Raw genomic sequence first — 25,446 nt, 5'->3', positions numbered from 1 at the left:
ATGTGTTGTGTTGCGAGTTAATGTGTTGTGTTGCGAGTTAATGTGTTGTGTTGCGAGTTAATGTGTTGTGTTGCGAGTTAATGTGTTGTGTTGCGAGTTAATGTGTTGTGTTGCGAGTTAATGTGTTGTGTGTAAAGTTAATGTGTTGTGTTGCGAGTTAATGTGTTGTGTTGCGAGTTAATGTGTTGTGTGTAAAGTTAATGTGTTGTGTGTAAAGTTAATGTGTTGTGTGTAAAGTTAATGTGTTGTGTTGCGAGTTAATGTGTTGTGTTGCGAGTTAATGTGTTGTGTGTAAAGTTAATGTGTTGTGTGTAAAGTTAATGTGTTGTGTGTAAAGTTAATGTGTTGTGTGTAAAGTTAATGTGTTGTGTGTAAAGTTAATGTGTTGTGTTGTGACCCTTCTGGGCCACCGTAAGCTTTACTTCCGGTGAAAGTGTCAGAATAAAACCACATCCATTTTAGCTTAACTTCCGGTGGAAATTTCAGAATAAAAGCACTTCCTTTTCAGCTTAACTTCCGGTGGAAATTTCAGAATAAAATCACTTCCCCTGCAGCTTTACTTCCGTTGTGAGTTAATGTGTTGTGTTGTGAGTTAATGTGTTGTGTTGCGAGTTAATGTGTTGTGTTGCGAGTTAATGTGTTGTGTTGCGAGTTAATGTGTTGTGTTGCGAGTTAATGTGTTGTGTGTAAAGTTAATGTGTTGTGTGTAAAGTTAATGTGTTGTGTTGCGAGTTAATGTGTTGTGTGTAAAGTTAATGTGTTGTGTGTAAAGTTAATGTGTTGTGTGTAAAGTTAATGTGTTGTGTGTAAAGTTAATGTGTTGTGTGTAAAGTTAATGTGTTGTGTGTAAAGTTAATGTGTTGTGTTATGACCCTTCTGGGCCACCGTACTTCTGAATGTCTTTAACACTGCGTAAGATTTAGTCCTATTAGAAGAGCCGATAGACAAACGTTCAATTACATTAATCTTTGATTAAAATAAGACAATCATTGGCATTTTATATGTCACATAAGTAACATAAAAAGTCTGTCTTTAGATATTTAAAAAAAAGTTTTCCACACAGTGAAATCTAATATCTCGTATTTCAGCTTCAACGGCAAACAGGAACAAACAATCAGCAGCTGAGAACTCAAATGAGGACAAGACATGCACAAACACATTTTTTTTATTTTAATGAAGGAAAGCTGTGAAACAACATTATCCATTTTAGAAGGGAGTCTGAATCCGATTGAGATCATCGCATCTTCTTCTCCAGAGTGCTGACCTCAGTGCAGGAGAAATGATAGGAGCTGTCGCTGAAACATCACGTCAGCATGATGCAAATGCTCTTGAAGCACCACACACACGCAAACACATAGCTGCCGATGCTGCAAATATTGTCATGCACACATGTATAATCCCCCAGAGACAATCTTGCAAAGTGGGACAATGCAACCAGTTTTAATTAGTGTAGCCGCCTCCCACCTCAAAACACAGTGATAACTAAAGCAGGTACGCGGCATGGATGAAGGAAGCAGGCAGGAGTCAGGAAATGAAGCAGGGACTGGGAAGGATCTGGTGACAAAGTCAGTCTTTGTGTAAAGAAGAGATGCTGATGTTGGCAAGTAAGAATCCCTCAGGAAGAAAGCTAAAAAGCAAATGCTGAGTATAGAACAGGGCATCAACAAAAAGCTGAGCGATGCGCCACTAACAGTCCTGCAGAATCAATATGTCAGTGGACGGACGAACGTGTCTTAACGTTGTTTTTTACTCCACAATTAGTGAAATTTAGCCTATATTATATATAGATTGTTAAATAGACAGGAAGTAAAAAATATTCTGACTTTAAGACCTACTCAGATGTAAATGGTGTTTTTGTTGTTTTCAACATGTTCATGTGGCATTTCTCATGATGGTGGACATACATTAAAAACAACAAGCTCTAAATTACATTTTTGAGTATTTCTTTATTCCAATTGTTGTGAATGAGGAACAGACGAAAAAATACTATTTAAAAAAGATCGTATTTGTGATGTAGAAAATACGCTGGATGGGCCACAAGCTCCCTGCTCTGCTCCATTTTTAAGGCATTCACTTGTAAAGACTAACTCCATGTACGTCTTCATTTTCCTAGTACAAGCTGGCATTTGGTTTAAAGCTGTACCACTGTACAGCTCAGATATTGTTCACCATTTTTGTGGCACCGCTAATGTTAGGCTGGAGGTGTGAGGGGCAGTAAGCTAGCAGGAGAGAGTGTAAAAAGATGGATGACGGGAAGTGAGGCACAGCTTACTCCATTTCTAACAAACTACTGCTGCTCTGCAGAAATTATGTCCTAAAAAACGACAAAGGTTTTTTTATTTTAAAAAAAGGAACAAATCTTTTCACCAAAAGCATTTCTATAACTATAACTAACGTTATCCACAAAAACTGTAGGTTTTTATCAAGTATTTTAGTAAAAAGTAAATAGTGGAGAATTAAACTGGAAGTTTACAAAAAACTTCTATCAATGAAGATCATCGATAAATAAATCATAGATACTGAAGAAACACTGGATGCTCTTTAAAAATATAACTGTTAAATTGTTCCTGGTTTCCTTAGACCAGTGTTTTTCAACCAGTGTGCCGCGGCACACTAGTGTGCCGTGGGAGATGGTCAAGTGTGCCGTGGAAAATTGCCCTCATTAACTGATCTAAAAACATTTCCCATCTCCAGGATTTCAGCTCTGTGTTCATCCAAACAGGCCCTGATAAAACACTGAGGAGTTAGGAATATAAAAGATCGTAAAATATTTTTTCTTTGCGTTTATTTTATTTTATTAAAGACATTTTGATAAGAATGACCGTACCGCGATTCAGCTGCACCTTCAGCTGTATTTTGGAAAAGTCCCGTCCCTTTAACTGTCTCCACCAATCATTCTTGGGGGGCTTAATCACATGTCATCAGTCTGACCAATCAGAAGTGGTTAAAGTCTTCACTTCCTTGTCCCGATTTAGCTCGTAAAGTCTCTCAGTTCCAGCAAAAATACCAGCTAAAGCTCGTCTTTAGCTGTGTAGCTTCCCACAGAATCCGGTATCAGACCGTGGAACAAGTGAACAAAACAATGAAGCTCCGAAAACCGATCTCCGGCCGATTTATGCACTACATGTCCCATGATGCATTGGGTTGTGAGAGTGACAGCGCACAAGGAGATCTGTTGTTAAACGTCTTGAAACCAACGAACACACTTCAAACTGTTTTTAAATCTTCTAACTTAACTTTTATGGCATCTTTTAGAAAAAAACAGCTGCAGTTTCCCGCTTTTTCTGCAACAATTATCTCAAAAATACATGTGAGATTGTAGAGGGGCTGTGGATCAATACAGACTATGAGTTTCTCCTTCTTTTTTTTAATTTTTGGATGATGGTGTGCCGCGGGATTTTTTTTAAGGTTAAAGTGTGCTGTGGCTCAGAAAAGGTTGAAAAACACTGCCTTAGACAACCCTTTCATCTTGGTGGAGAGGTAACAGTTTGACCGTGGACACGTGTGTCTTATACAGAGGTTATCATGTTTGGACCAAGTGGCCCATGTGAGTCCACTTTTGCTGACCTGGGTCCAATGGAAACATCTCTTAAACCCAAAACTACCAACCTTGGTTTTACGATTGACAGTGATTTTAAGTTGAAGGGCCTGATTAGATTAGTAACCCTGTTTTTTACCACTTAGGACAACTGGCAAAGGTGAAATTGTTTCTTTCTAGGCAGCATGTAGAAACTTTGATACACATGGTCATCTTGTCCCGTCTAGACTATTGCAATGGACTTTACTATGGAGTGAGTCAGTCCTTGCTCTCCCGCCTGCAGCTGGTTCAAAACACTGATTCTTGACTTTTAACTGGTAATTGTAAAAGAGAGCACATCACCCCGGTCCTCGCTTCACTCCACTGGCTGCCTGTGTTTTATAGAGCTCAATTTAGAATTCTTTTGCATGTTTTTAAGTTTACATGGTCTTGCCCCTCCGTACCTCTCTGAGCTTCTTCACCTTTATTGAACCCTCAGGCCAGCCGACCTGCTGCTCCTGCAGGTACCGAGGTCCAGGAGGAGGCTCAGAGGGGACAGGGCCTTCTATGTTGCTGCTCCTCGACTGTTGAACTACCTCCCTCTGAACGTTTGAGTTGCCCCCTCACTGACCACTTTTAAAACCCCTCTTAAAACCCATTTTTATTCTCAGGCTTTTAACCCCAGCAAAACTTAGTTTCTGTCTTAATTCTTTGTGTTTTTAAACTATATTTTCTCATATTGATGTCTGTTTGTTTGTAGTTTTTAAAGATGTACAGCACTTTGGTTTCAGCTGTAGTTGTTCTAAAGTGCTTTATAAATAACGTTGGTATTGTATGGTATACAGATAACCAGTTCAAACAAGTGACATTAATACAGGTAATAAGTGGAGGACAGAAGAACTCCTTAAATAAAAAACAGGTCTAAGAGGGACAGAAATCTTGCTTGTTTGTAGGAAATAAATTTGGATTTTCAGCACCAATATACAAATAAACTCATGAAAAATCAAAGAATGATTTTCTTGATTCTTTCTTTACATTCTGTTTCTCAAAAGTTGGAGTGTAGTCATGATGCGCATTACAGACCTCTCTCATCTTTTTAAGTTACGGAATCAGTGACTGACAAATGCATTTGCCTCACTGTTCCTTTATTTAACTGTATGCAGTATTTTAGCCTGAAATCTTAAAGATACTGAAGGTATGAAAATTCGAGACACACAGCTGCTGAAGACACAAAAACAAATTTGACACTTTTTTGTAAGCAGCCTTTTGCTGCTGTGACCTTTCTCCTCCCCATAAACTCTCTTTACTAGCTGCCAGCTCATCAGTTTTTGTAAGCCCCAGGAGAACTCTCTTACCTGCACATTTGCATTCATCACAATCTTTTTTTCTCAACCTGGTACTGATGTCTGTGTTTAGATGCGATTTAATCAGAATGTGATTGTCTTACCATGGACGAAGAGCTTCTTGGTGATTTGAAGTGGCTGCTTCGGTAAAGCCTGGAAGTTCTAGTGTAAAAGGAACAGAGATTTTCCAAGTTAAATATCTGCTTAGCCACGTCTCATTACTCCATGGAAGTGTTTGTTTCTGTTTTCACAAGAACATGCAGAATTATATAGAAGGCTAAATGAAAGTTATGGTTAACAAATTACGTAATGTTGTAATTTGAGGAACGGGTTCTTTCTAAAATTTGGTTGTGATGCAAAATATTGCATGACCAATCTACACAGTTTGTGTGTACAAAGTAGACCAGGACGCATACCTCGCTTGTGACTAGAATGTGGCGTAAGGATGCTGTACCACAGCCTCGCCTATACATCATAGAAGCATTTAATTAAATTGGCATTACAAATACTTTACAATACACTTACCACAAGCACAGAAATCATGGGTTCCATTTTTATTTTGTCAATTACCATATGACCATACGAGTCGCAGGGGAACTAAAAGACACCTGCACCGCTTCAAGATGCAGCCACACCTCTCAACGACCCTCTACGGGCCCAGACATCTATCTAAGGCCTTCAAGACCCACTCCAATGGAAATTGTGTTTTTGGTGATTTTAACATGTTTTTGTATCATTTTTTCCCCATGACGATGCACATAAGGAAAATTAGGCTTAAAATTGCATTAAGTATTTAAGTATTTCTTTATTTGAATTGTTGTGAATCAGGAGCAGACGAAAAAATGCAGTTGGAAAAAGCTTGTAGCTGTGATGTAGGTGCTACAGTAGGTGGGCCACAAGCTTCCTACTCCGCTTCATTCTGATGAATCCACTTATAAATGACTAAATCCATGTACGCCATCTCCTCTGCTGAACTGGCATCTGACTCAACACTGTATAGTTTGACAGCAGCAATTTTGCTCGCCATTTTTGTTGCACTGGTAATGTTAGGTTGGGGTTGTAAAGGGCTGTTAGCTAGTGGGAGAGGGTAAACAAAGGGAGGATGGGAAATGGAGACAGGCTTAGCCCATGTCAACAATCTCAACCACAACTCAGAGGCAAACTCCTGCTGCTCTGCAGAAACTATGTTCTAGAAGACAACACTTTATTTTTATTTTGGCTAAAAACAGCATCATCATACTTAAAAAAGAACTGGGAATGGAATTTACAATGGATCAAAAGATGATCGGAGAGGGACTTTAGGGAGAGCACAGGTGCTTGCAGTTCCCTTGAGGTTAAAATATACATGTGATGAAGCTGGAAAAAGGAAGCAGTACAAAAAGACAATCAGAGAAGCCTCCTAGTTTTCAGGCTAGCCTGTTTTAGTTTCTTTTGCTGCACAACACACAGTTCATTCTGGAGTCCTGAGAAAATGTTGCACTGAACAGATTAGAAGCTCTTTGTAATAATTAATTCAAGCTGAATCTTTATTTGTTGCTATTTTGGTCTTTTAAGTAAAAAGCAGTTGATATAACTATTCATCAATCTTATATTCCCTCTGTCCTGCGCAGGGTCATGAGCGCGGCTGCTGTGTTTCCCAGCAACTGCAGGGTGAAGTCAAGGTACCACCTGGAAAGTTCACCAGTCTATACCAGAGTGGAGAGGAAAATCACTGCTTTAAATTCTTTTTCGTGGTCGTTTATTTCTCTCTTATTTTTACACTTCAGTGATCTGTAGTCAATAAAACAAAACAAGTTGTCTATCCAGTCCAGTTTCAACCTTTGAGTGAGGCTTTGACAACACAGCTCGAGTCTCTTGAACTTTTTAAGATCCACTATTCCCCTTAAATAATATTTTGTAAGAAGGGTTTTTAAGATTGTTTGCTCATTTAAAAAAAGACACATATATACACAGACATATAATCGCCTTTTTTCTAAAAAAAAACCAAAGTACTAAACTCCCCTTACCAAATATGCACTTGCTTTCACAAACCCATAGTTTGAAGGAAGGAAGAAAAAGTCAAATTCAGACTCAGCAGTTCCATTTTAATCCTCGATAATCCCGCTATATTCATCCCTTCAAACACCCACATGCAAAAAGACACAAAAAAACACACAATGTGTGCATAGGAGCCATGATAAAAGTAATTTCAAGGAGACTCTTCAAGTTTAAATCTATGAGAACACAAAACACACAAAGATACACTAATTAGATTCAAACACAGAGAGGCATTTTAGCGAAGATCAAAAGCAAAGAAGGGTTATCAACATAGATAAAAAGATAAAAGCTAAGATGTGTTTTTACGTCACAGCATGAGGTCACACATGAAACATTTGCCTTTATGTTGAGACTCTATAGCCTTAGTGATTCACAGAGAGAAATATCTCCTTGCTTCTGCTACTAATTCATTATTTACAAGAGGTAGAGAGAAAAGCAGAAAGGCAAAGGGAAGTGTGTGTGTGTGTGGTGAGACTGCAGCGTCGAGGTGAAGACAGCAGAGAGATAAAGCACTAGTCACAAGTGCAGAGGAAGCATGCAGCCAAAGGTGCTGAAGGTCTTCATGTTCAGTCAGAGTGTGCGTTTGTGGCAGCATGAATAAAAAAGGATTAAATAGACCACAAATATGAGTGTCAGCTGTGTGGCTGTGTAACCTCGTGGTCTGACATGGCATTCATTATGTCAGAACTGAATGCTCAGCCATCTCACGGTGAAGTATTTTGTTATGCTGATGTTGCTGCTCAACAGTGTAAATAAGTACAAATGCACACACATACCAGATGGTGCACACTCAGTAAATAACTGCTTGGACAACACCTCCCAGACATTTCTATCCAAAATGGATATGAACTCTTATTACAAATAAATAAAAAAGAAAACTGCTGTTGTTTTCTAGGACATAGTTTCTGCAGAGCAGCAGTAGTTCATCAGAAATTCACCTCTGTGTTGTGGGTGGGACTGTTGGCACAGGGCAACCTCCCCCCTTCCCCTCCCAAAAAGCTCTCTGTTTACATGCCCACCCACTATCTTAAAGTCCCCCACAGGCCCCACCCCCAGCCTAACAGATGCAACAAAAATGGCAAACAGTATTGGAGCTATCCAGCCGTGCAGTTTATAGTCAGATACCAGCTCAGACGAGGAAAACAAAGACGTACATGGTTCTATTTGTCTGCAAGTGGATGCTTTAGAGTGGAGCAGAGCAGGGAGCTTGTGGCCTGCCGATGTATAATTTCAAGTTTTTTCAAACACCATTTTTTCGTCTGGTCCTGATTCACAACGATTTGAATAAAGAAATACTCAGAAATGCGGTGTATTCTCAATTTTCTTTATATATGCCCTCCATTATGAGAAAAATGCTACTAGAACATGTTAAAAACACCAAAATTACCATTTTCAAATTTCACTTTAAGAAGTAGAACAACAGAAAAAACAGGATTAAAAAAAAATAAGGAGATGAAAGACTAGACCAGTGTAGGGTTGTGCCGATGAACAATATCATCGTCCATCGTGATGGGTGACTGACATCCCGATGGAGAGACACCATCGTGATGCCACGCCCCCGCCACGTTGCGCGTTGACACCATAAGCCGTGGTTACATGTACAAAATATCTTGATGGGATCAATGGTCGGATTAGAATCCAACCGTGTACATGGGCCCAGAAAAATGTTTTCAGAATATAAAAACGTTCACTAAGGTCACACTTTCCGTCGTAATAAATCATTCGCACATGCGCAGTAGGGTTTGAAAAACGGAAGGATATAAATTCCGCCGAGCGGCTTTTTTTTTCAAACTTTATTGAATGTAACAATTCAATACAAAACATTGTTAAACAAAATACTTTTTTCTTTGTGTTTCTTTGATTCTATTAAAGAGATTTTGATAAGAATGACGCTACCGCGAATTAGCCGCAGCTTCAGCCGTTTTCTGAAAAGTCCCGCCCCTTGAACAGTCTCCACCAATCATTCTTGGAAGCTTAATCATACGTCATCAGCCTGACCAATCAGAAGTGTATAAATTCTTTACTCCTTGTTCCGATTCTGCTCGTAAAGTCTCTCAGTTCTGACAAAAATAACAGCTAAAGCTCATCTTTAGCGGTGTAGCTTTCCACAGAATCCGGTGTCAGACCGTGGAAAAAGTGAACAAAACAATGAAGCTCAGAGAAGCGAGTCTGTCTGCATTCGGCGGCAGTTTTGGCTCTACATCTCCCATGATGCTTTGGCTTAAAGTGAGACAAGCGTCTCACTTTAATATGTTAAACGTTAAACGTCTTGAAACCACAACGACAGAGGTCAACAGTTTAGTTCTCCTTCAAGGTTTGTGTTTTTTAACAGCCAAACATCCCAGAGTTTGGTCCAAGTCATCTTTCTGACTGAAACACTTTTCTAATAACGTCTGGATTGAAAGACAAATTGGCTTTTAGACTTCAGTCACTTTTGAAAAATGAAAAGTTAAGATTAAGTAGAAGTAATAACATTTAAGAAACAGGATTAAGGTGAAGTGGACAAAATACACAATTAAACTAAATTGAAACTATGTAATCATCTAAAAAGAAATAAAACATTTTTGTTAAAGTTTTCAAAGACTTCATCTTTGATTAAGACAAATGAAAAACTAATAAAACTTCAACATGTTCACTTTTTGTGTAGCCACAGAAAACATAAATATAATGTTAGTTTTTTGTGTGTAAAGTTAATCAAACATATTGTGATCATATTGTTTAAAAATTACAGTCGCTTTTGCACAAACACTGAAAATATTTTGTAAAAAATAAATCACTATTTAGAAAGAATACATTTGTTTTTGTGAGGTAACATAAAATTGCATGTTAATAAACTGAAGGGTAAAACAACTACCAGGGTAAAATTTCAAAAAATTTAGTTGAAAATTATTACTAAAACCAACTTATTTTTTATTTTTATTATATCTTTTCGAAAAAACAGCTGCAACTTCCAGCTTTTTCTGCCATAATTATCACAAAAATGCTCGTGAGATAGTGGAGGGACTGTAGATCAATACAGACTATAGAGTTTCTCCTTTTTTAATTTTTGGATGCTGGTGTGCCGCAGGAGTTTTGTCAAGGATAAAGTGCGCCTTGGCTCAAAAAAGGTTGAAAAACAAGGTGTCCAACACAGCAACACCTACAGAAATAAACTGCCAACTAGAGCTAAAATATCAACAAAGCTATGGAGAGACAGGATGAATGCAAAACTTTGAAAGAGAAAAAAACTCTTGATTGCATAAAGAATAAGGTAAACTCAAAATCAAAGACAGGTGAAAAAAAAGAACTCCCCTTTTAGGTCTTTCTCCAAGATATTAATAAGAAGCCCAAGCAGAAACTGTGCTGCATCTCTCCTAAACATTTTCATATTAGCATCTGTTTGTTGTCAGGTCCAACTGCCTTTCTGCTCTTCAACCTCTTCAATGCCTAAAGTTATGCCGGTACGTCATAAATACATTTGCCTTTGAAATTCCTCACAATACACTTACCACACGCGCTACAATTGTACATATCATTTTTGTGACATCTCTTTAGATGGCAATACAAGCCTCAAGGGAAATGCATGACACACCTGCACTCCTCGAAAGATGTGGCCGCTCCTCTCTGAGACCCTCCACTGGTCCAGACAACCCAAAAACCCACAGCACACACACGGGTCAACCCCTGTACAGGTCCATGTGATGAAGGTTGTGTTCAAATTCCTTCACTACTCACTACATAATGCACTTGATAGTAGATCCACCATATTTTTGATTTTTCTGAAACTACAATTTCAAAATCCAGTGCCCTGGAAAGTTCCCAGAAGTCTCTGCAGAAAAACAGTGGGCATAGATGCTCACTAGATTGGCAAAAATATACCACAATAGATTGCATTTGAACAGTTTATGATTTGAAAAAATGTATTTACATTTATTTTTTATGAACCATCTGAGTTTTCTTTAACAGAACAGTGTATTCATAAATAGTCTTCGTAAAATGTTTATATTTTTTAGGTTTTTATTCTGAGAAATCGGTGGCGTCATATTTGATATTTGATTTTATATAATAAAAGTAGAATAAATGCATTTAAAGTCCAGGGTACTAGACAGTCAGCGTTTCACCTTTTCTTTGCTAGCCTTTTCCTCCTAACAAACTCCTGAACTTCTTCATTCCATCACCGAGTCTCCTCATCTACTTTCCACATTCCAGATGAAACACCAAATACCTTCCTCCCAGTCTCCCTGATGACTTTGTCTGTAGCTGTCCAGTCATCAAGGAGAATCTCCTGATCTCTTAAAGTCTGTTTCAACTCCTCCCTTAAACCCACACAGCTATCTTCCTTTTTCAACTTCCACCACTTGATCCTCTGCTCTGCCCTTGTTCTCTTCATCTTCCTCACCACTAGTCATCCTCACACCATGATGCTATGCTGTCTGAATGCACTTTCCCCAGCAATAACTTTGCAGTCGCTAATGTCTTTCGCAAAATTTGTTACGACATGTAAAAATAAAAAACAGACTCCAACAACAAGTATGCAAACATCACAGAATATTTTAGAATTATTTTGTTGAGTTACTAGGAAAAGTGTCCCTTTGAGCATAATGGCAGTCTTCCTTTATGATGAAGCAACACAAATGACTTTTTTAACAAGCTACAAGTGCCTGGAAACTAAAAAACACTTTCCTGTTGGCTTAAATTATCCTTAACATGGGTTTAAAAGAGTAAAAAACATTACTCACTAAAACTTAAAGTACACTGATTTAATCGTCAAAATGTTCCAGAGGCTACTATTTAAATGTAAAAGCAAATAAATTATCAATAACCTGCTTTTTACAAAACATTTTCACTTCTTTCCATCAGAAAGCAAGCACTTTGCAGATTATAAAGCAAAAAAGATTTGGAAAGAAGTGGATTAGAAATGATTGTAATAATAAGAAAAGGTCATTCTGATGTTTTCTGCATTTTATGTAACACATTTGGACAACCTTGATTGAGAATGGCACATTATGATTTCAACAGGATCAAATATGTGAAGGTAATCTATATATTAGCATAGCTAAAGAGAAAACATGGATGAAAGTTGAAAACCATGACACATATTTTGAATCATTGAAATACATTATCTCAGGAAAAATAAAATCCTCTTTTCTTGCAGCTGCTTCCTTCAGGAACACTAAAACAGCGAAGAATCTGCCTCAACTTAAACCTTTCATCTGCATTCTTTTCTTCTTCAGCAGCAAACTTAAAAGGCCTCTTTCACAGACATCCATAAACCTCCTCTGTGATCTTTCTCAATAACTGCTGCAGCGAAATTACATCCTCAGCATCTTTTTGCTCTGAAAATGTCTAAACAATCTGTGTTTTCTGGCTTTATCTCCAAAACATAGAACAGTAGCTGTCCTTTAGGTTTTAGGAAACAAACAGACAAAAACACATTCAAGATCAATCTATCACACACAAATCAATGCAACAATCTACAAAGAACCATACACAAGCATACAACTCTCGTGGGATTCTCAGTCGATGCCCAGATTTGTCTTTGTGTTAAAATCTAGTCAGCCTGCAGCAAACATCCCTTTTGAATTCCTAAACACTGTCAAATCAGTGCCTTTAGGGTTACTAAATATATTTATTCCGGTATGTTAAAAAGGCGAAGGCCATGGTGACAGAAAAAAACAGAAGCAGAAACCAGTGTGTATTTTTTTTAAAATGAACCATCGACCATCAAACTTAGAGTTGACTTTATCCCCAAACTTTTATCGAAATGTATTTTCCACAACACTGTTAAGATTTTCACAACACAAAAGAAACAAAAATAATAAATTAAAGAGCAACTTCAACCACTAGGTTTGTTAAGGGAACAATTTACTAACTAGTCTAACACTAGAAATAACTTTCTGAAGCTTCCCCCTTAACTTTATATTTAATAAAAATAAAACTAAGCATAGTAATTCCTGACCATAAAATTGTATACAAGTGATTCACTGTGTTCTTATCTGTCCACAGTTCACTGCTTGAGAAGGTTTGAGTTGTTATACTTTGTGAATCCAAAATGCGCTTAAAATTTTTAAAGGACCTTTATCATGCTTTTTCTTAAGCCTTTCAGAGACCTTTGGAGCGGTCGTGGTGCAGCTACAGGGCGGTCGACCCATGACAGTAAAATTGTAGGTTCGATTCCTGCCTTGCACGCCCATGTCTCTAAGTGTCATTAGGCAAGACACTGAACCCCACCTTGCCTCTGGTGGGAGGTTAGCGCCAGTGTGTGGCAGGGTGTGTGAATGTGTGTGTGTGCATAGGTGAATGGGACTGTAAAGTATACTTAAGGATACACCACTTACCATACGCCATGTGTGCATGTACCAAAATACCATTTTGGAGGTGTTTATAGTGAGGAATTAACATTAGATTACAATAAAAAGCTCAAAAGAGTTGATTTTACAGGATATTGGCCCTTTAAAGAGACCTTCAAATGTTGAGTCTTTAAACATTTTGATTTAAAATTTTAAACAAAAAAATCCCAAATTTTCTGTCTTGCTTTTTGACAGATTCCTGCCATTCCTAAAAAATCTCCAGTCTTTTTTTTAATTCTTAATCATGTTTATCTAAACGTTCGTTTATATAATACCCTCTTTGCACTGTAACAACCTGAAAAATATAACAGCAAATTGCCACCCATTTACCAAAAAGAAAAGGCACAGATCTTATTGTGGTTCAGAACCATGGACAGTTCCATTACGTGCAGGTTGCAGCGTTTCAATGGAACAGGGATGTGAACGTTAGGGGTTAAGGAATCTGTCAATAAGAAACATATTCATAAAGACAAAAATATGTATACAACATTTAGTTTCACATTTGACATATTTGTCTTGAATACAATTTGTCTTTGTTTTGAATGCGACTCTTGCAAGTCTTGAATATGAAATTTCCCTTGTTATCAAACTGTCAAAAATTCATCACTGTGTCACAGGCACACATCAAGTCCCGAAACATTGATTCAACTGAGTGAGCGTGCGCATTGACCCTCATTTATTAAACTTCGGCAGAATTAAAATTTTTAGAATGTTATTGATCCCCTGGCAGGAAAATTATCAAGGTATCATAGCTCTGCTAAATTAAAAAAACTTATTAATAGCCATGCGTTGTCAGGCGAAAACAGCTGATCGTATACACAATGCACCTGACTCGGAAGTGGTGGGGAAAAAAGAGCAGCACACATCCCATACATTTGGTGTAAAAAAACGTCATGTTTGTCATAAAAAGATATGATAATAAGAGAATGATGAAACAAAATAACAAAAACGGCCGAGCAGGCGCTGTCATCTGTTTGCGGCCAGGCTGTATGGAAGCGGGACGATCCCCGCTTCACCGGCCGGTTTATTTCTGGGACAGGCGGGGTGGGTGTGCTCGCTGCAGCTCCTGGACATGTCTGGATGTACCCCGCCTTAGCCCAACAGTAGCCGGGACAGGCTCAGGCAGCACCATGACCCCGAAAGGGATATAGTGGGTTAAAAACGTGGATGGGGAAAAAAAATATATCAGAAAGCTAAATCTGAGCTAAAGATATGCTAACTTGCAGCCGACCGTAGCCGTAGTTCCAGAGAAAGAAAAAATTCAGAAAAATAAGGAAGAAGTTGGGATTTTTTGATCCTACTGACTTTTTTTTTCTTTTTTAATTTACTGAAAATTTGATTTAATTAAAAAAGAAAAGTTAGCCTACTTTAGCTCAGAGTTGGCTTAGCTGTTTTTGTTTTGGTATCTTCTTATTATCAATACATTTTGACAGACATGCACCTTTTTTCTTTTACAACTAATGAACGGATTGGTATATCTGTTACTTCTTTTCAACAGAACTGTGGCTAGCAAGATAATTTCCCCAATATGGGATTAATGAGATTCTAAAACGTTTTATTTTATTTTAATAAATAAACTTCAATACACATGTGTAAATTTGAACTATCACCGTTTCAGGACTATACTTGTGACTGTGACGAATTTTTGACAGTGAGATAACAGGACAGATTTCTTATTCAAGACAGTTGTATTTAAAACAAAGAAAAGTCAAATTCAAAACAGACATGTCAAACGTAAAACTAAATGTTGTATTCAGATATTTTTGCAAAGTTGTGCACAGCTTTGTCTTTATGAATACAATTCTTATTGAGGATATCTTACCCTGTAGAACAGACATGTAAGACATACTCACAGGGTGTTTAGCAGAAATCCTCCCTGTAACAGCACTTGTTTGGCACCATGTCGAGGAAATGTAGTTCTGTGCTCAAATACAAAAAGATGGACATCAATAAATCCGACAAAACAAATCATGTTCTATACTGACACTCTATTCAACAACCTTGTGTAATTTCTCCAGACAAGATGAAAACAACAGCTGGGATCTCTATTGTCCGCATCCCTGATTATGTTTTTGGACAGACAACCACCAACAGTGTTGGACCCAATCCTAGCAAGCTGTTAGCAGAGTGTCCTTCCAGTGATACCATTGAACCACAAATAGAAAGCATTTTGTTCCTAAAGCTGTTGTTAGGGGATGCAGGCTACGCTTAAATTTACAAGCCTGATATTATAGAATTTACAGCACTGAAAGCTGTCACATAATGGTTTGTGTTTGTAGAAGCAGAATAAACAATAACATTTGTTTCACCAAATGTAATTTTATTAGCTTCACATTGTGAATTATAGGCACATATGTGCTCCCTATATGCTGCCTTGTGGTAAATATCTGAATATGTAGAAAAGAAAAAGCACAAAACTGAAGGTGTTCATTACTATCAAACTATTTTGTTGGGCTAAATTACATTTTTTATTTGCCATACCTTAGATGACTACAGCAATTTACACAAAAAACATTTACAAGACGGTTTCTTGATTAAGACAGTTAACATAAATATTTTGTAAAAAGATATTTTCTGGTCCTAAACAACCCTCTTTTACAAGGATTAATGTCCCCAGTAGCCGGGAGATTACCTTATGAATCCCTGCTATAAGAAACCAAAATCTTTAGAATTTGGATTGGCTCAGCAGAAATGAACATGCACACACTCACAAACTAAAAAGTACAAAGCCCACAAGAGGAAAGAAAAGGACAGGCAGGAAAAGATGTCTTCTTCACTGCATTAATCTGGCTGTGGCAGAAAAAAGAGCATTTAAAAAAGCATCAAAGTGAAAAGAATCTTGGATGAATGAATAAAGGAAGGAAAAAAAGAGTGAGAATTTCATTTATACAATTTCTACCTTCGTTCAATTTAAATCACCAGTTCGGTGAAAACAGTCATTATTAACCCCAAAACAGTTTTGCAAGAAAATCTGACAGATAAAAATCTACAAACTCAAATTTTGTTTTTATCCAAAGTTAACTTGTAAATGAAAATTAAATCAATTCAGTATTTTGGAAGTGAACTAAAGACTAAAAATAAAATACACAAACTTCAGCATCCAGATTAGATTTTGCAGGCTCACCTTGCTCTTCATGCAGGTTAGAATCCCATCTATGAAAGTGGACTTGATTTTGTGAACCTATTGACAAAATGCAATTATTTGTGATTTAAAATGAAGAATATTTAAATAGTAACATATTAAAACCCCATCAACCAGAAAAACTTAAAACTGACTGATTGCCATTAAAGCACTACGGTACTTATAACCTGTACTAACCCTAAACTTGACAATGACTTTATTGATAATAATGATGCTGCTTTGGGTTAACTTGTTTGAAGCAGTTGAAAACTGACCTGTCTGTACTCCAGGATGATTTTTGGCAATGGGTGCAGGTCCTGGAGCTGCAGCAGCTACAGTTATGGTAAACAAAGAATCTTTAAAGCTTTAATGGTGAACTTAGACGTGGAACAAAACTATTACGTGTGTTTGTGTTACATACTGCAGCCTCTGATGTTGACTGTTGCTTGTTGATGGTCTTGGGAAGCTTCTTGTTCTCACAATATTCATGGAGGCGCAATTTCTCAAATAAAACCTTTGAACAATATCAATCCTTAGTTTCTTAGCTCAGAAACACACACGACATTCAAAAAAGAAACAGCTTGCAACTACACTAACATTTAAACCCTGCAAGTTCAAAATTCACATATTCTCTTAAATAACATATGACATGAATAAAAGAAAGAAAGAAAAATAAGGAACTCTAAATTACAGAGGAAACATATCAGGAACCTACTGTTCTTAACTGACTGCTGCTTGTCACCAGGAATCTTTGCCCAGCTGCTTGGTGGGCCTCCTGCTCCAGCTGTTTGAGTTTAGTCTTTCACAGATATGATCACAATTAGCATGAGAACAGAGGTTAAAAAAGAAAAAAAGATTTTTTTCAATTACAATATTTGAACATAATTGACTTCTTGGTTCTTTTGTTATCAGACACGAGTTGTGTTTTCACATACCTGACATGTTTCGATGGACATCGAAACATGTCAGGTATGTGAAAACACAACCCGTGTCTGATAACAAAAGAACCAAGAAGTCAGTAAATAATTAGACACTATGAACTGTATTGCACTTATTTGAACCTAATGTATTACATTTCTATACAGTGGTCCCTCGCTATAATGCTGGTTACCTTACACTGTCTAGATTTATTTTTAAGTAATTTGCAAGTTTTTTTTGTTTTGTTTTATAGTGCATTGTGTTCTGTGTCCTAATTGATCGTGGACCATTGTCAATCAATCTGTTCTGGCTGTGAATCCTGTACAGTACATAATGCATCCAGCTTGTGAAAATGATCTTTGTTTTCATTTTATAAAACTTGACTTTATTTATGAGGATTTGACCTTTGAGAAAATAAACCAAAGAAAAAAAATTAACCACAAAACTGTCCATCTTGTATGTCTGAGAAAATTGTACAAAGTGTGTAGTATGGAGTTTTACAGCTTTAAAAATCTACAATAATTGCATAAAATAAAGCTGATTACTATATGGATTTTGTCTATAACGGTTTATTTTTTGAATGTCACTCCCACGATAAAGAAGGGACCACTGTATATACATAACAATTACCATACAGTACCATATTATTATTTGAATATTCAGAAACAATGGTATTAAAATGTTTCAATTCTGAATGGTAAATCAAATTAAAGCTATTGAGGAAAAACCTTAAGTGTTAAATGTGTACTGATAAGTATGTTTACTATTACAACTGTTCTTCTACTGAAAATTAGTTGTTGTTTGCTGCTGCAGCAAACTACTTCTCATGTTGTGTTCTATAATTCTACTTTTTTTGAACAAATTATTTTCCATTTTTTTACTTCAATAAGCAGCAGTTTGTATTTTGCAAACTGGCTTTTTTTTAAACTGGCATCTCCATTATCAGTTTCCTGATCATTTGACTCCAAGACAGGAAAGTGTGTTTTGGGAGGAGAATGGTATGCATTTATGCACATCTGAAAAGTGTGTGATGGAAGATTGGGTAAAAGCATAAGCCACACAGATTTTTAACTCCTAAAATGTTTGTTGCTCTGTCACATTTTTGGACTGTGGCTTATAATGTGGAATACCCTGGAATCCATGCACAGGTTTATCAATGGGGATCCAGGAGAATGATCAGGTTTTAAAAGTCTTAAACAGTTTACTTAAGAAAAAAATATGTTGACCTAAATATAGCAAACCTTTAAAGACAAAAAGTACATGTAAATAATGACAGCTGCAGATATCCAACCATCATTAAGAACAAACTTCAGGAAAATGTAATAAGTGAAAACGCTAAGAAACTGGTAAGAGTCATAGGAAATTAGAGGTGAAACCAGAGGTGTCAAACTCCAAGCCTCCTGCTGGTTTTCCAGAAATCCTGCCTTATCTGCAGCTGATTACCTGAATATGGTGTGTTTAGTCAATAAGGAGCTTCAAAGGATGTTGAACATATGTCGGACACCGGCTCTCAAGGCCTTTATTCTGACACCACTGAAATAAACTCTCTGAATATGGGGTCCAACATAATCACAAATATTCAAAACTAATTTTTGGATTATTTGTGATTATGTTGACAGACATCAACTTGCGTGCATCCACTAACCAAGAAGACAGACAAAAAAAAAGAAAGAAATAAAAAGAGTTGAAAAAGCCAGAGTGGGGACTACATCCTCCTGAGGGGAAAATATAGAAAGAAAAAAAAAAACAGACTTCTGAAACAGAACTGCCGCCCTAAAGACAAAGTGAAGCAGAAAAGTAAAAAGAGAAGAACAATGCAGAAAAGAACAATAGAAGGACTTGGATAAAGAAGTAAAGATGAGACAAAGAGAATAAAGAAAGACAAAAGCTGGGGTTATGTGGAGGACATGCACAAAGACAAAGACTCTAAAAAGAGGACTTTCCTTGTTTTTTCATTTATTGCCCAGAGCATGTTCCATACAGGCGCATTAATATTAGATGTCAGCCTGATTGTAGAGTGTTTATCAGAGATTTAAGGGTTTACAGATTACTTTGTATCTCTTTGTAAGGGAATTTTAAAACTTTTGCAATAAAATGTAGGCAATATCTTATTTGAAGGGGAATTCCAACAGTTTGGTCTTACAAACATGTTTTTTACAAACGCTGCATTCTGTGTAACATGTATCGTCAAAAAGAAAACACGGCACATAAAACTGTGGAACAGAGGCAAAAGCTTCTTAAGAGAGAACAGACCATCTATTCTATTTATAGTAATGGGCTCCAAAACACCCCTGCTGGCGCTTCCAAAAGTTATAAGGGAGTTTCAGGGTTTGGCCTTGCTTCTATGGCTGCCAAAAACAAGACTGTAGAGATGTGTGTGTCAATTCAATTTTATTTATATAGATTAATTTATTTATTTATATTAAGAGGTGTTTTATTTAACTTATTGAAGTATTAATAAAGTAAATAATAAGTATTAACAACTACATCATCAAGTTTGCCGACGACTGCCTACAGAGAGGAGGGCCTGATGCTGACAACCTCGTCCTCAGAGAACAACCTCACCCTGAACAACAGCAAAACCAGGGAGATCATCGTCGACTTCAGGAAACATGGCGCGGACCCAACCCCAGAGGCATCAGAAGCTAAACGAACAGACTCAAGAACAGCTTCTTTCCAAAGGCAATAACCATCCTCAATTCCAAAATGCACAGATAAAATCCATATTCCTGTCCACTTCCTCTGTCCACAGTGTCAACACTCTACCTCATTGCTACCTCTTGCACTTCTGACATGTTTACACGTAATTTACGTACGCAATTTTGCACACTAATTTCGGCACTCTTCATTACAGTTTATATTTGCACACTTGTATATACTGTTTGTTTGATATTGTATTACAATATTCCTTCCTTGCTATTCTTACACTGATGGCAATGCTTCAATCTCATTGTACAACGGACAATGACAATAAAGCAAATCTAATCTATTGTAAGTTTAGGGTTAGACTTTAATTTTTTTTAGCAATACAGTCTTCTTTCTCTAACCTTAAGTTATCTTACCCCAAGCAAGTCAGACATTTTCTTCAAAGTCTCTTTGTCCACATAGATACAGTGACTCTCCATGGCTGAGATGACAGAAACACAAGACTTCATACAGTTAACTGGCCAACCATAGCTAACATGTACAAAGATCACAAGAAAAAGAAAACTGCAGTGCAAAAACTGAATCTTAAGGGCCTATATCATGCTTTTCTTAAGCCTTTCAGAGTAAACTGTATCTATATTTGTGATAATATCTTACCTTCGGCACACCAAGAAACAAGTTTTTAATGGAATATAGGTTATTTTCGCAGTTCCTTTTAGTAAGACAAATCAATCTCAGAGGCACCACCTTTCGCTTCTTGTGGGTCCCACTTTTGTCATGGCAGCAATCTAGAGCCGGCCTCTGCAGCCTGTCTGCGTTTCGCTCACGAAAACGAACAACATCCGAACTTTTGCAAAGATAGATGTGCATATTGTGGATCCTTACACTATTGGCCCAGCTGATCACCGCTAGTTCTGTGGAGAAAGTGGGTGTTTGTTGGCCCGGGGTCAGTGCAGCAGAGACTCTTCCTGGAAGGAGCTGTTCTCCCACGTTCATGCGTAGGGAAGTGGGGACCCTCTTCTTTTCTGAGATTGGGGGGGAGGGGGGGGGGGGGGGGGGGGGGGGGGGCTGGTGCTCAGAGAGCAGGGTTAGAGTGGAATGCTCATAGATGCATGAATGGAGGAAAATACTGCTATTGGGCAGGGGGGAGGGTTCGTGAGGAATGAACATTATATTACACCTAAAAGCTATTTTGCATGATATGGGCCCTTCAAAAAAATACAAAAACCCTTGGTTCAGGAAAACACATTATATTTTCTGTCTTGCAGGAAAAATAATCTTTTCAAGAGTTTTTCAATAGCAAATATAATTTTTTCTTAAAATAGGAATTCTTGAGAAGACACTTTTCTTACTTCATTAGCAAAAAAAAAGAAAATGTATCTAATTTTATGAATTTCAGACTTATTTTTAGGTTGGCTGTTTCTCAAATGTCTTTGTGCCACAAAAACGTCAGTAAAACAAAGGTTGTTCTGACTGTGCTTACCTGCTAGAACTGGGATCATTTTCAACTCAACATCTGTGTAGAGCTTCCACAACCCCCGGCTCTGAACACACAGTCAAGCTATTTGTCACTTATGTTACATAGAGGTGGATGGATGTTTGTGTGTATTGGTGTACAAACCTGCAGTTTAGAACATAAGATCATGTGAAGCTTGTGAAGCCAACAGAGATCTGAAAGGATCTGAGAAACCTGGTGAGAGAGAGACAGTCAAATACTTTCAAAAACAGTCAAATTATTTTTAACAGAGTTATTCTAACCATGGTAACAAGTATCATATGGTAACCCGTTATGAGATCAATAACATTTAGTTTAATAAAAAGCTTTGATGCGCATACGCAAATTTGAACACTCTATGTTTTGTGACTCGATGTATATGCCTGTGACCCTGTGACGCATTTTTGAAAGTGAGATAACAGGCAAAATTTTATATTCAAGACAAAGAAAAGTCTTATTCAAAATAAAGACATATCGTATTCACAACAGACATGTCAAACGTAAAAATAAATGTGGTATTCATATTTTTGCAAAGTTGTGCACAAATGATGTAGTTGTGCTCGACTTTGTCACCATGACTACTGTTGTTATTGACTGATTCCTTACCCCATAGACCAGGGGTCGGCAACCTGCGGCTCCAGAGCTGCATGCGGCTCTTTCATGCCTGTGCAGTGGCTCTTGGTGGTTTTGTAAAATAACTATCATGTTCTAAGATTGGCGTGGTGCCTTTTACAACGTCGGGTAGTGCGAGTGGGCAGGAGGAAAAGAGCAGTGTGAGCACCGTCCAAAGTCTGTTATGGGATGAAAAGTTCTTTTAAAAAGACAGTCAGTGCCGATCTCATAGGGGGCATATGAGCACCCAAAAAAAGGTTTTTTTTTCCTAGACCCATTTCCCGCATAAAATTGATTACATTTGCATTAGGGCGCCCCTACTATCCTGTCAGCTTGCTGCTATGATGACCGTATGTTGCGCTGTCTGTGTAGAACACGCTGGAGGGGGGGTTGCAGAGGTGTGAACAGGTAGAAAGGCAGGGGAGGGGCTTAGACCCCACAACAAAGACAGAAGTCTATTCAAGGTTGTGGAAAATGGACAAAAGAAACATCAAACTAATAAATAATTAAAATAAGTAGTAAATAATTATCCTGACAGCATTTTGAATCAATACAAGTATCACCAAATGAACTATAGCGATATATCGGCAAAACAATATTTTCTAACACCCCTAAATTTGCGACTCCCTGTGCTTTTATTTCTGTGGGAAACTGATCCAGTTGGCTCTTTGAGTGGTAAAGGTTGCCGAACCCTGCCATAGACAATGCATGTAGCACAATTTAAGGCCTTAAGTCACATGCACCTGTACAGGGTCTTAAAATAGGAGCACAGGTGTGACTTGCAGTTCCTTTGAGGCTTGCATGTTGACCTTAAGGGACCACATAAAAATGGACCATTGTCATGCGTGTGGGAAGTGCATCATTGTGGAGGTTTTTCCTGCCTGGCAATCAGCCTCATTCATCTCACCTATTCCATACAGTATTTATTCAGTGCCATCTCCAGATCACCTCGCCAGGAAGTCATCTCTGTTTCTTCCTAGCTCAACCAAGCCTCAACATATTACTTCTGCATCGCTCACGTCTGCCTGACTCTTCCACGTCTGCCTGCCTCACCCACATTGGCCTGCCTCACCCACATCTGCCTGACTCTCCCACGTCTGCCTGCTTCTCCCGCGTCTGCCTGCCTCACCCACATTGGCCTGCCTCACCGGCGTCTGCCTGCCTCACCCGCGTCTGCCTGCCTCACCGGCGTCTGCCTGCCTCACCGGCGTCTGCCTGACTCTCCCACGTCTGCTTGCCTCACCCACGTCTGCCTGCCTCACCCACATTGGCCTGCCTCACCCACATTGGCCTGCCTCACCCGCGTCTGCCTGCCTCACCCGCGCCTGCCTGCCTCAGCCGCGTCCTCACCCACATTGGCCTGCCTCACCCACATTGGCCTGCCTCACCCACGTCTGCCTGCCTCACCCATGTCTGCCTGACTCTCCCACGTCTGCTTACCTCACCCACGTCTGCCTGCCTCACCCACGTCTGCCTGCCTCACCCACATTGGCCTGCCTCACCCACATCGGCCTGCCTCACCCACATTGGCCTGCCTCACCCACGTCTGCCTGCCTCACCCACATTGGCCTGCCTCACCAACGTCTGCCTGCCTCACCCACGTCTGCCTGCCTCACCCACATTGGCCTGCCTCACCCACATTGGCCTGCCTCACCCACATTGGCCTGCCTCACCCACATTGGTCTGCCTGCCTCACCCACATTGGTCTGCCTGCCTCACCCACATTGGCCTGCCTCACCCACATTGGTCTGCCTGCCTCACCCACATTGGTCTGCCTGCCTCACCCACATTGGCCTGCCTCACCCACATTGGTCTGCCTGCCTCACCCACATTGGTCTGCCTGCCTCACCCACATTGGTCTGCCTGCCTCACCCACATTGGCCTGCCTCAACCACATTGGCCTGCCTCACCCACATTGGTCTGCCTGCCTCACCCACATTGGTCTGCCTGCCTCACCCACCTCTTCTCTGTGCAGGCCTCCTCCTGCCTGTCCGCCTGCTCACTCGCTCAGCCTCGGATTACCGCTCTTGGCTGTAGACTAGTTCACCGTACCTCCACCTCGAATCACCAGCCACCAACATAACTGGTGACCAAACCAGACAGCCAGTGTCCACCGATAAAGACAGCTGTAACTAAGGCATAAAGGAAACACATTCCTCTGGACTTTATTTAGCAGACAACTGAGACATCCTATTGACCTGTGTGTTGTGAAGAAGACAACTTTTTATTAAAAGGCAATAAATGCATTTTACTCTAACCTTTTTGGGCCCTAGACTGTGTGTGCTGCGGGCCTTTTTGCAGTGTTTATAAAGGAGATCCTGGTAACAAGCTGCCTGATCTGCAGGATCCAATAGCCACCCTGACACCTGTGGATCCTGGATTTGACAACCTGAAACTGAGTAAAGTAAAACCGAAAGAACAATTTAAAGACACAACGAGAGGTTAAATATAAATACAGTACAGACAAAAAGTTTGGTCTTCCCATTCTTTTGAATGAGAAGGTGTGTCCAAACTTTTGGTCTGTACTGTATGTGTGAGAAAGTAATCTCAACAAACAGCCCTGTATAATTGACTTCATTTACACCAGTCAGTCCCAAGAGAAAACCATTTGTTCTTTAAACCTCCAGCTGTTAAATTGGCTGTGATGAGCATCAGCTACCAAGAAGTTAATGAAAAATTCACCCAACATTGTGAGATCGGCTGAGCACAACATCCAACCTATTTGTTAAAGTCAAACATTTATTTTAATGTCATTTTGTAGTTTACCAGATTAAAACAATTATTCATTCAGTATTATAGAGACAAATTTTAAAACCAGATTAGGTACTCCAGTTTCTACTAAAGACTAAAAGTGAATTGATAAATCAAACTTGCCCTGTTTCCAGCTGTCTTCCTTGTAAAACTGAAGAACAGTACGAAGCAAATCCTTTGCCTTATAGCACACCGCCAGCGGAGATCTTGATATAACTTGTAGAAGTAAATCTCTGCAGAAAATACCCCAAAAGCAGGCCAAAAGCCTCAGTGTGTCATGATTTTTGCCCTTTTTAAAGATTAAAAGGCTAAAGCTGCATATGCTAAACATGACTATGATTAAGCACCTCTCATATAAACAAAATTCGTCTAGACCTTGTAAATTGCTCCTCATCGTGGTCCCTTTGATCTTGCACCCAAACGTGAATGTGCTTGAGTGTTAAGTAGACCAGGCTGTCTTTCAATCCAAGTGAGTCCTCAGGTGTGCTGCAGCAAGACTCGCTCTTCATCAGTATGAGGAGGCCGCATACTTGTGAAGCCAGCTTCTACATCAAAAGAGGCAAGAGAGGGCAACTGAGGTGGGCAAAGATCTGTTTATGAAAGACGGGGAACACACCTCTTCTGACAGCAGAAAGTTACAGATTTGGCTTTAATCCTAAAGCTGGGCTCAGAAATGC

General features: G+C 38.8%; 1 protein-coding gene across 5 annotated transcripts in view; it reads right to left on the bottom strand.

The window, feature by feature from the left end:
* poln (DNA polymerase nu) overlaps positions 1 to 25,446 on the bottom strand; it is a 79,104-nt gene that overhangs the window by 34,260 nt on the left and 19,398 nt on the right. For all 5 annotated transcript variants that reach the window (XR_002875244.1, XR_002875243.1, XM_023965835.1 and 2 more), the window contains 12 exons: positions 25,145 to 25,314; positions 24,893 to 25,002; positions 24,277 to 24,413; positions 21,533 to 21,601; positions 21,395 to 21,455; positions 20,328 to 20,392; positions 17,063 to 17,146; positions 16,769 to 16,861; positions 16,623 to 16,679; positions 16,351 to 16,407; positions 15,080 to 15,145; positions 4,965 to 5,022 (listed from right to left, as the gene is read on the bottom strand). Coding sequence is in view for 3 of the 5 variants with exons in the window: in XM_023965835.1 (XP_023821603.1) it covers positions 4,965 to 5,022; positions 15,080 to 15,145; positions 16,351 to 16,407; positions 16,623 to 16,679; positions 16,769 to 16,861; positions 17,063 to 17,146; positions 20,328 to 20,392; positions 21,395 to 21,455; positions 21,533 to 21,601; positions 24,277 to 24,413; positions 24,893 to 25,002; positions 25,145 to 25,314 (1,027 nt within the window). In the remaining 2 variants the exon portion in view is untranslated. The remainder of the gene's footprint in view (positions 1 to 4,964; positions 5,023 to 15,079; positions 15,146 to 16,350; positions 16,408 to 16,622; positions 16,680 to 16,768; positions 16,862 to 17,062; positions 17,147 to 20,327; positions 20,393 to 21,394; positions 21,456 to 21,532; positions 21,602 to 24,276; positions 24,414 to 24,892; positions 25,003 to 25,144; positions 25,315 to 25,446) is intronic.

The sequence above is a fragment of the Oryzias latipes genome, chromosome 18, assembly GCF_002234675.1.
Source record: "Oryzias latipes chromosome 18, ASM223467v1".
In the NCBI taxonomy this organism is placed as follows: domain Eukaryota; kingdom Metazoa; phylum Chordata; class Actinopteri; order Beloniformes; family Adrianichthyidae; genus Oryzias; species Oryzias latipes.
Note: the sequence above shows the minus strand (reverse complement) of the source record. Positions and strands in the feature narration are given on the sequence as shown.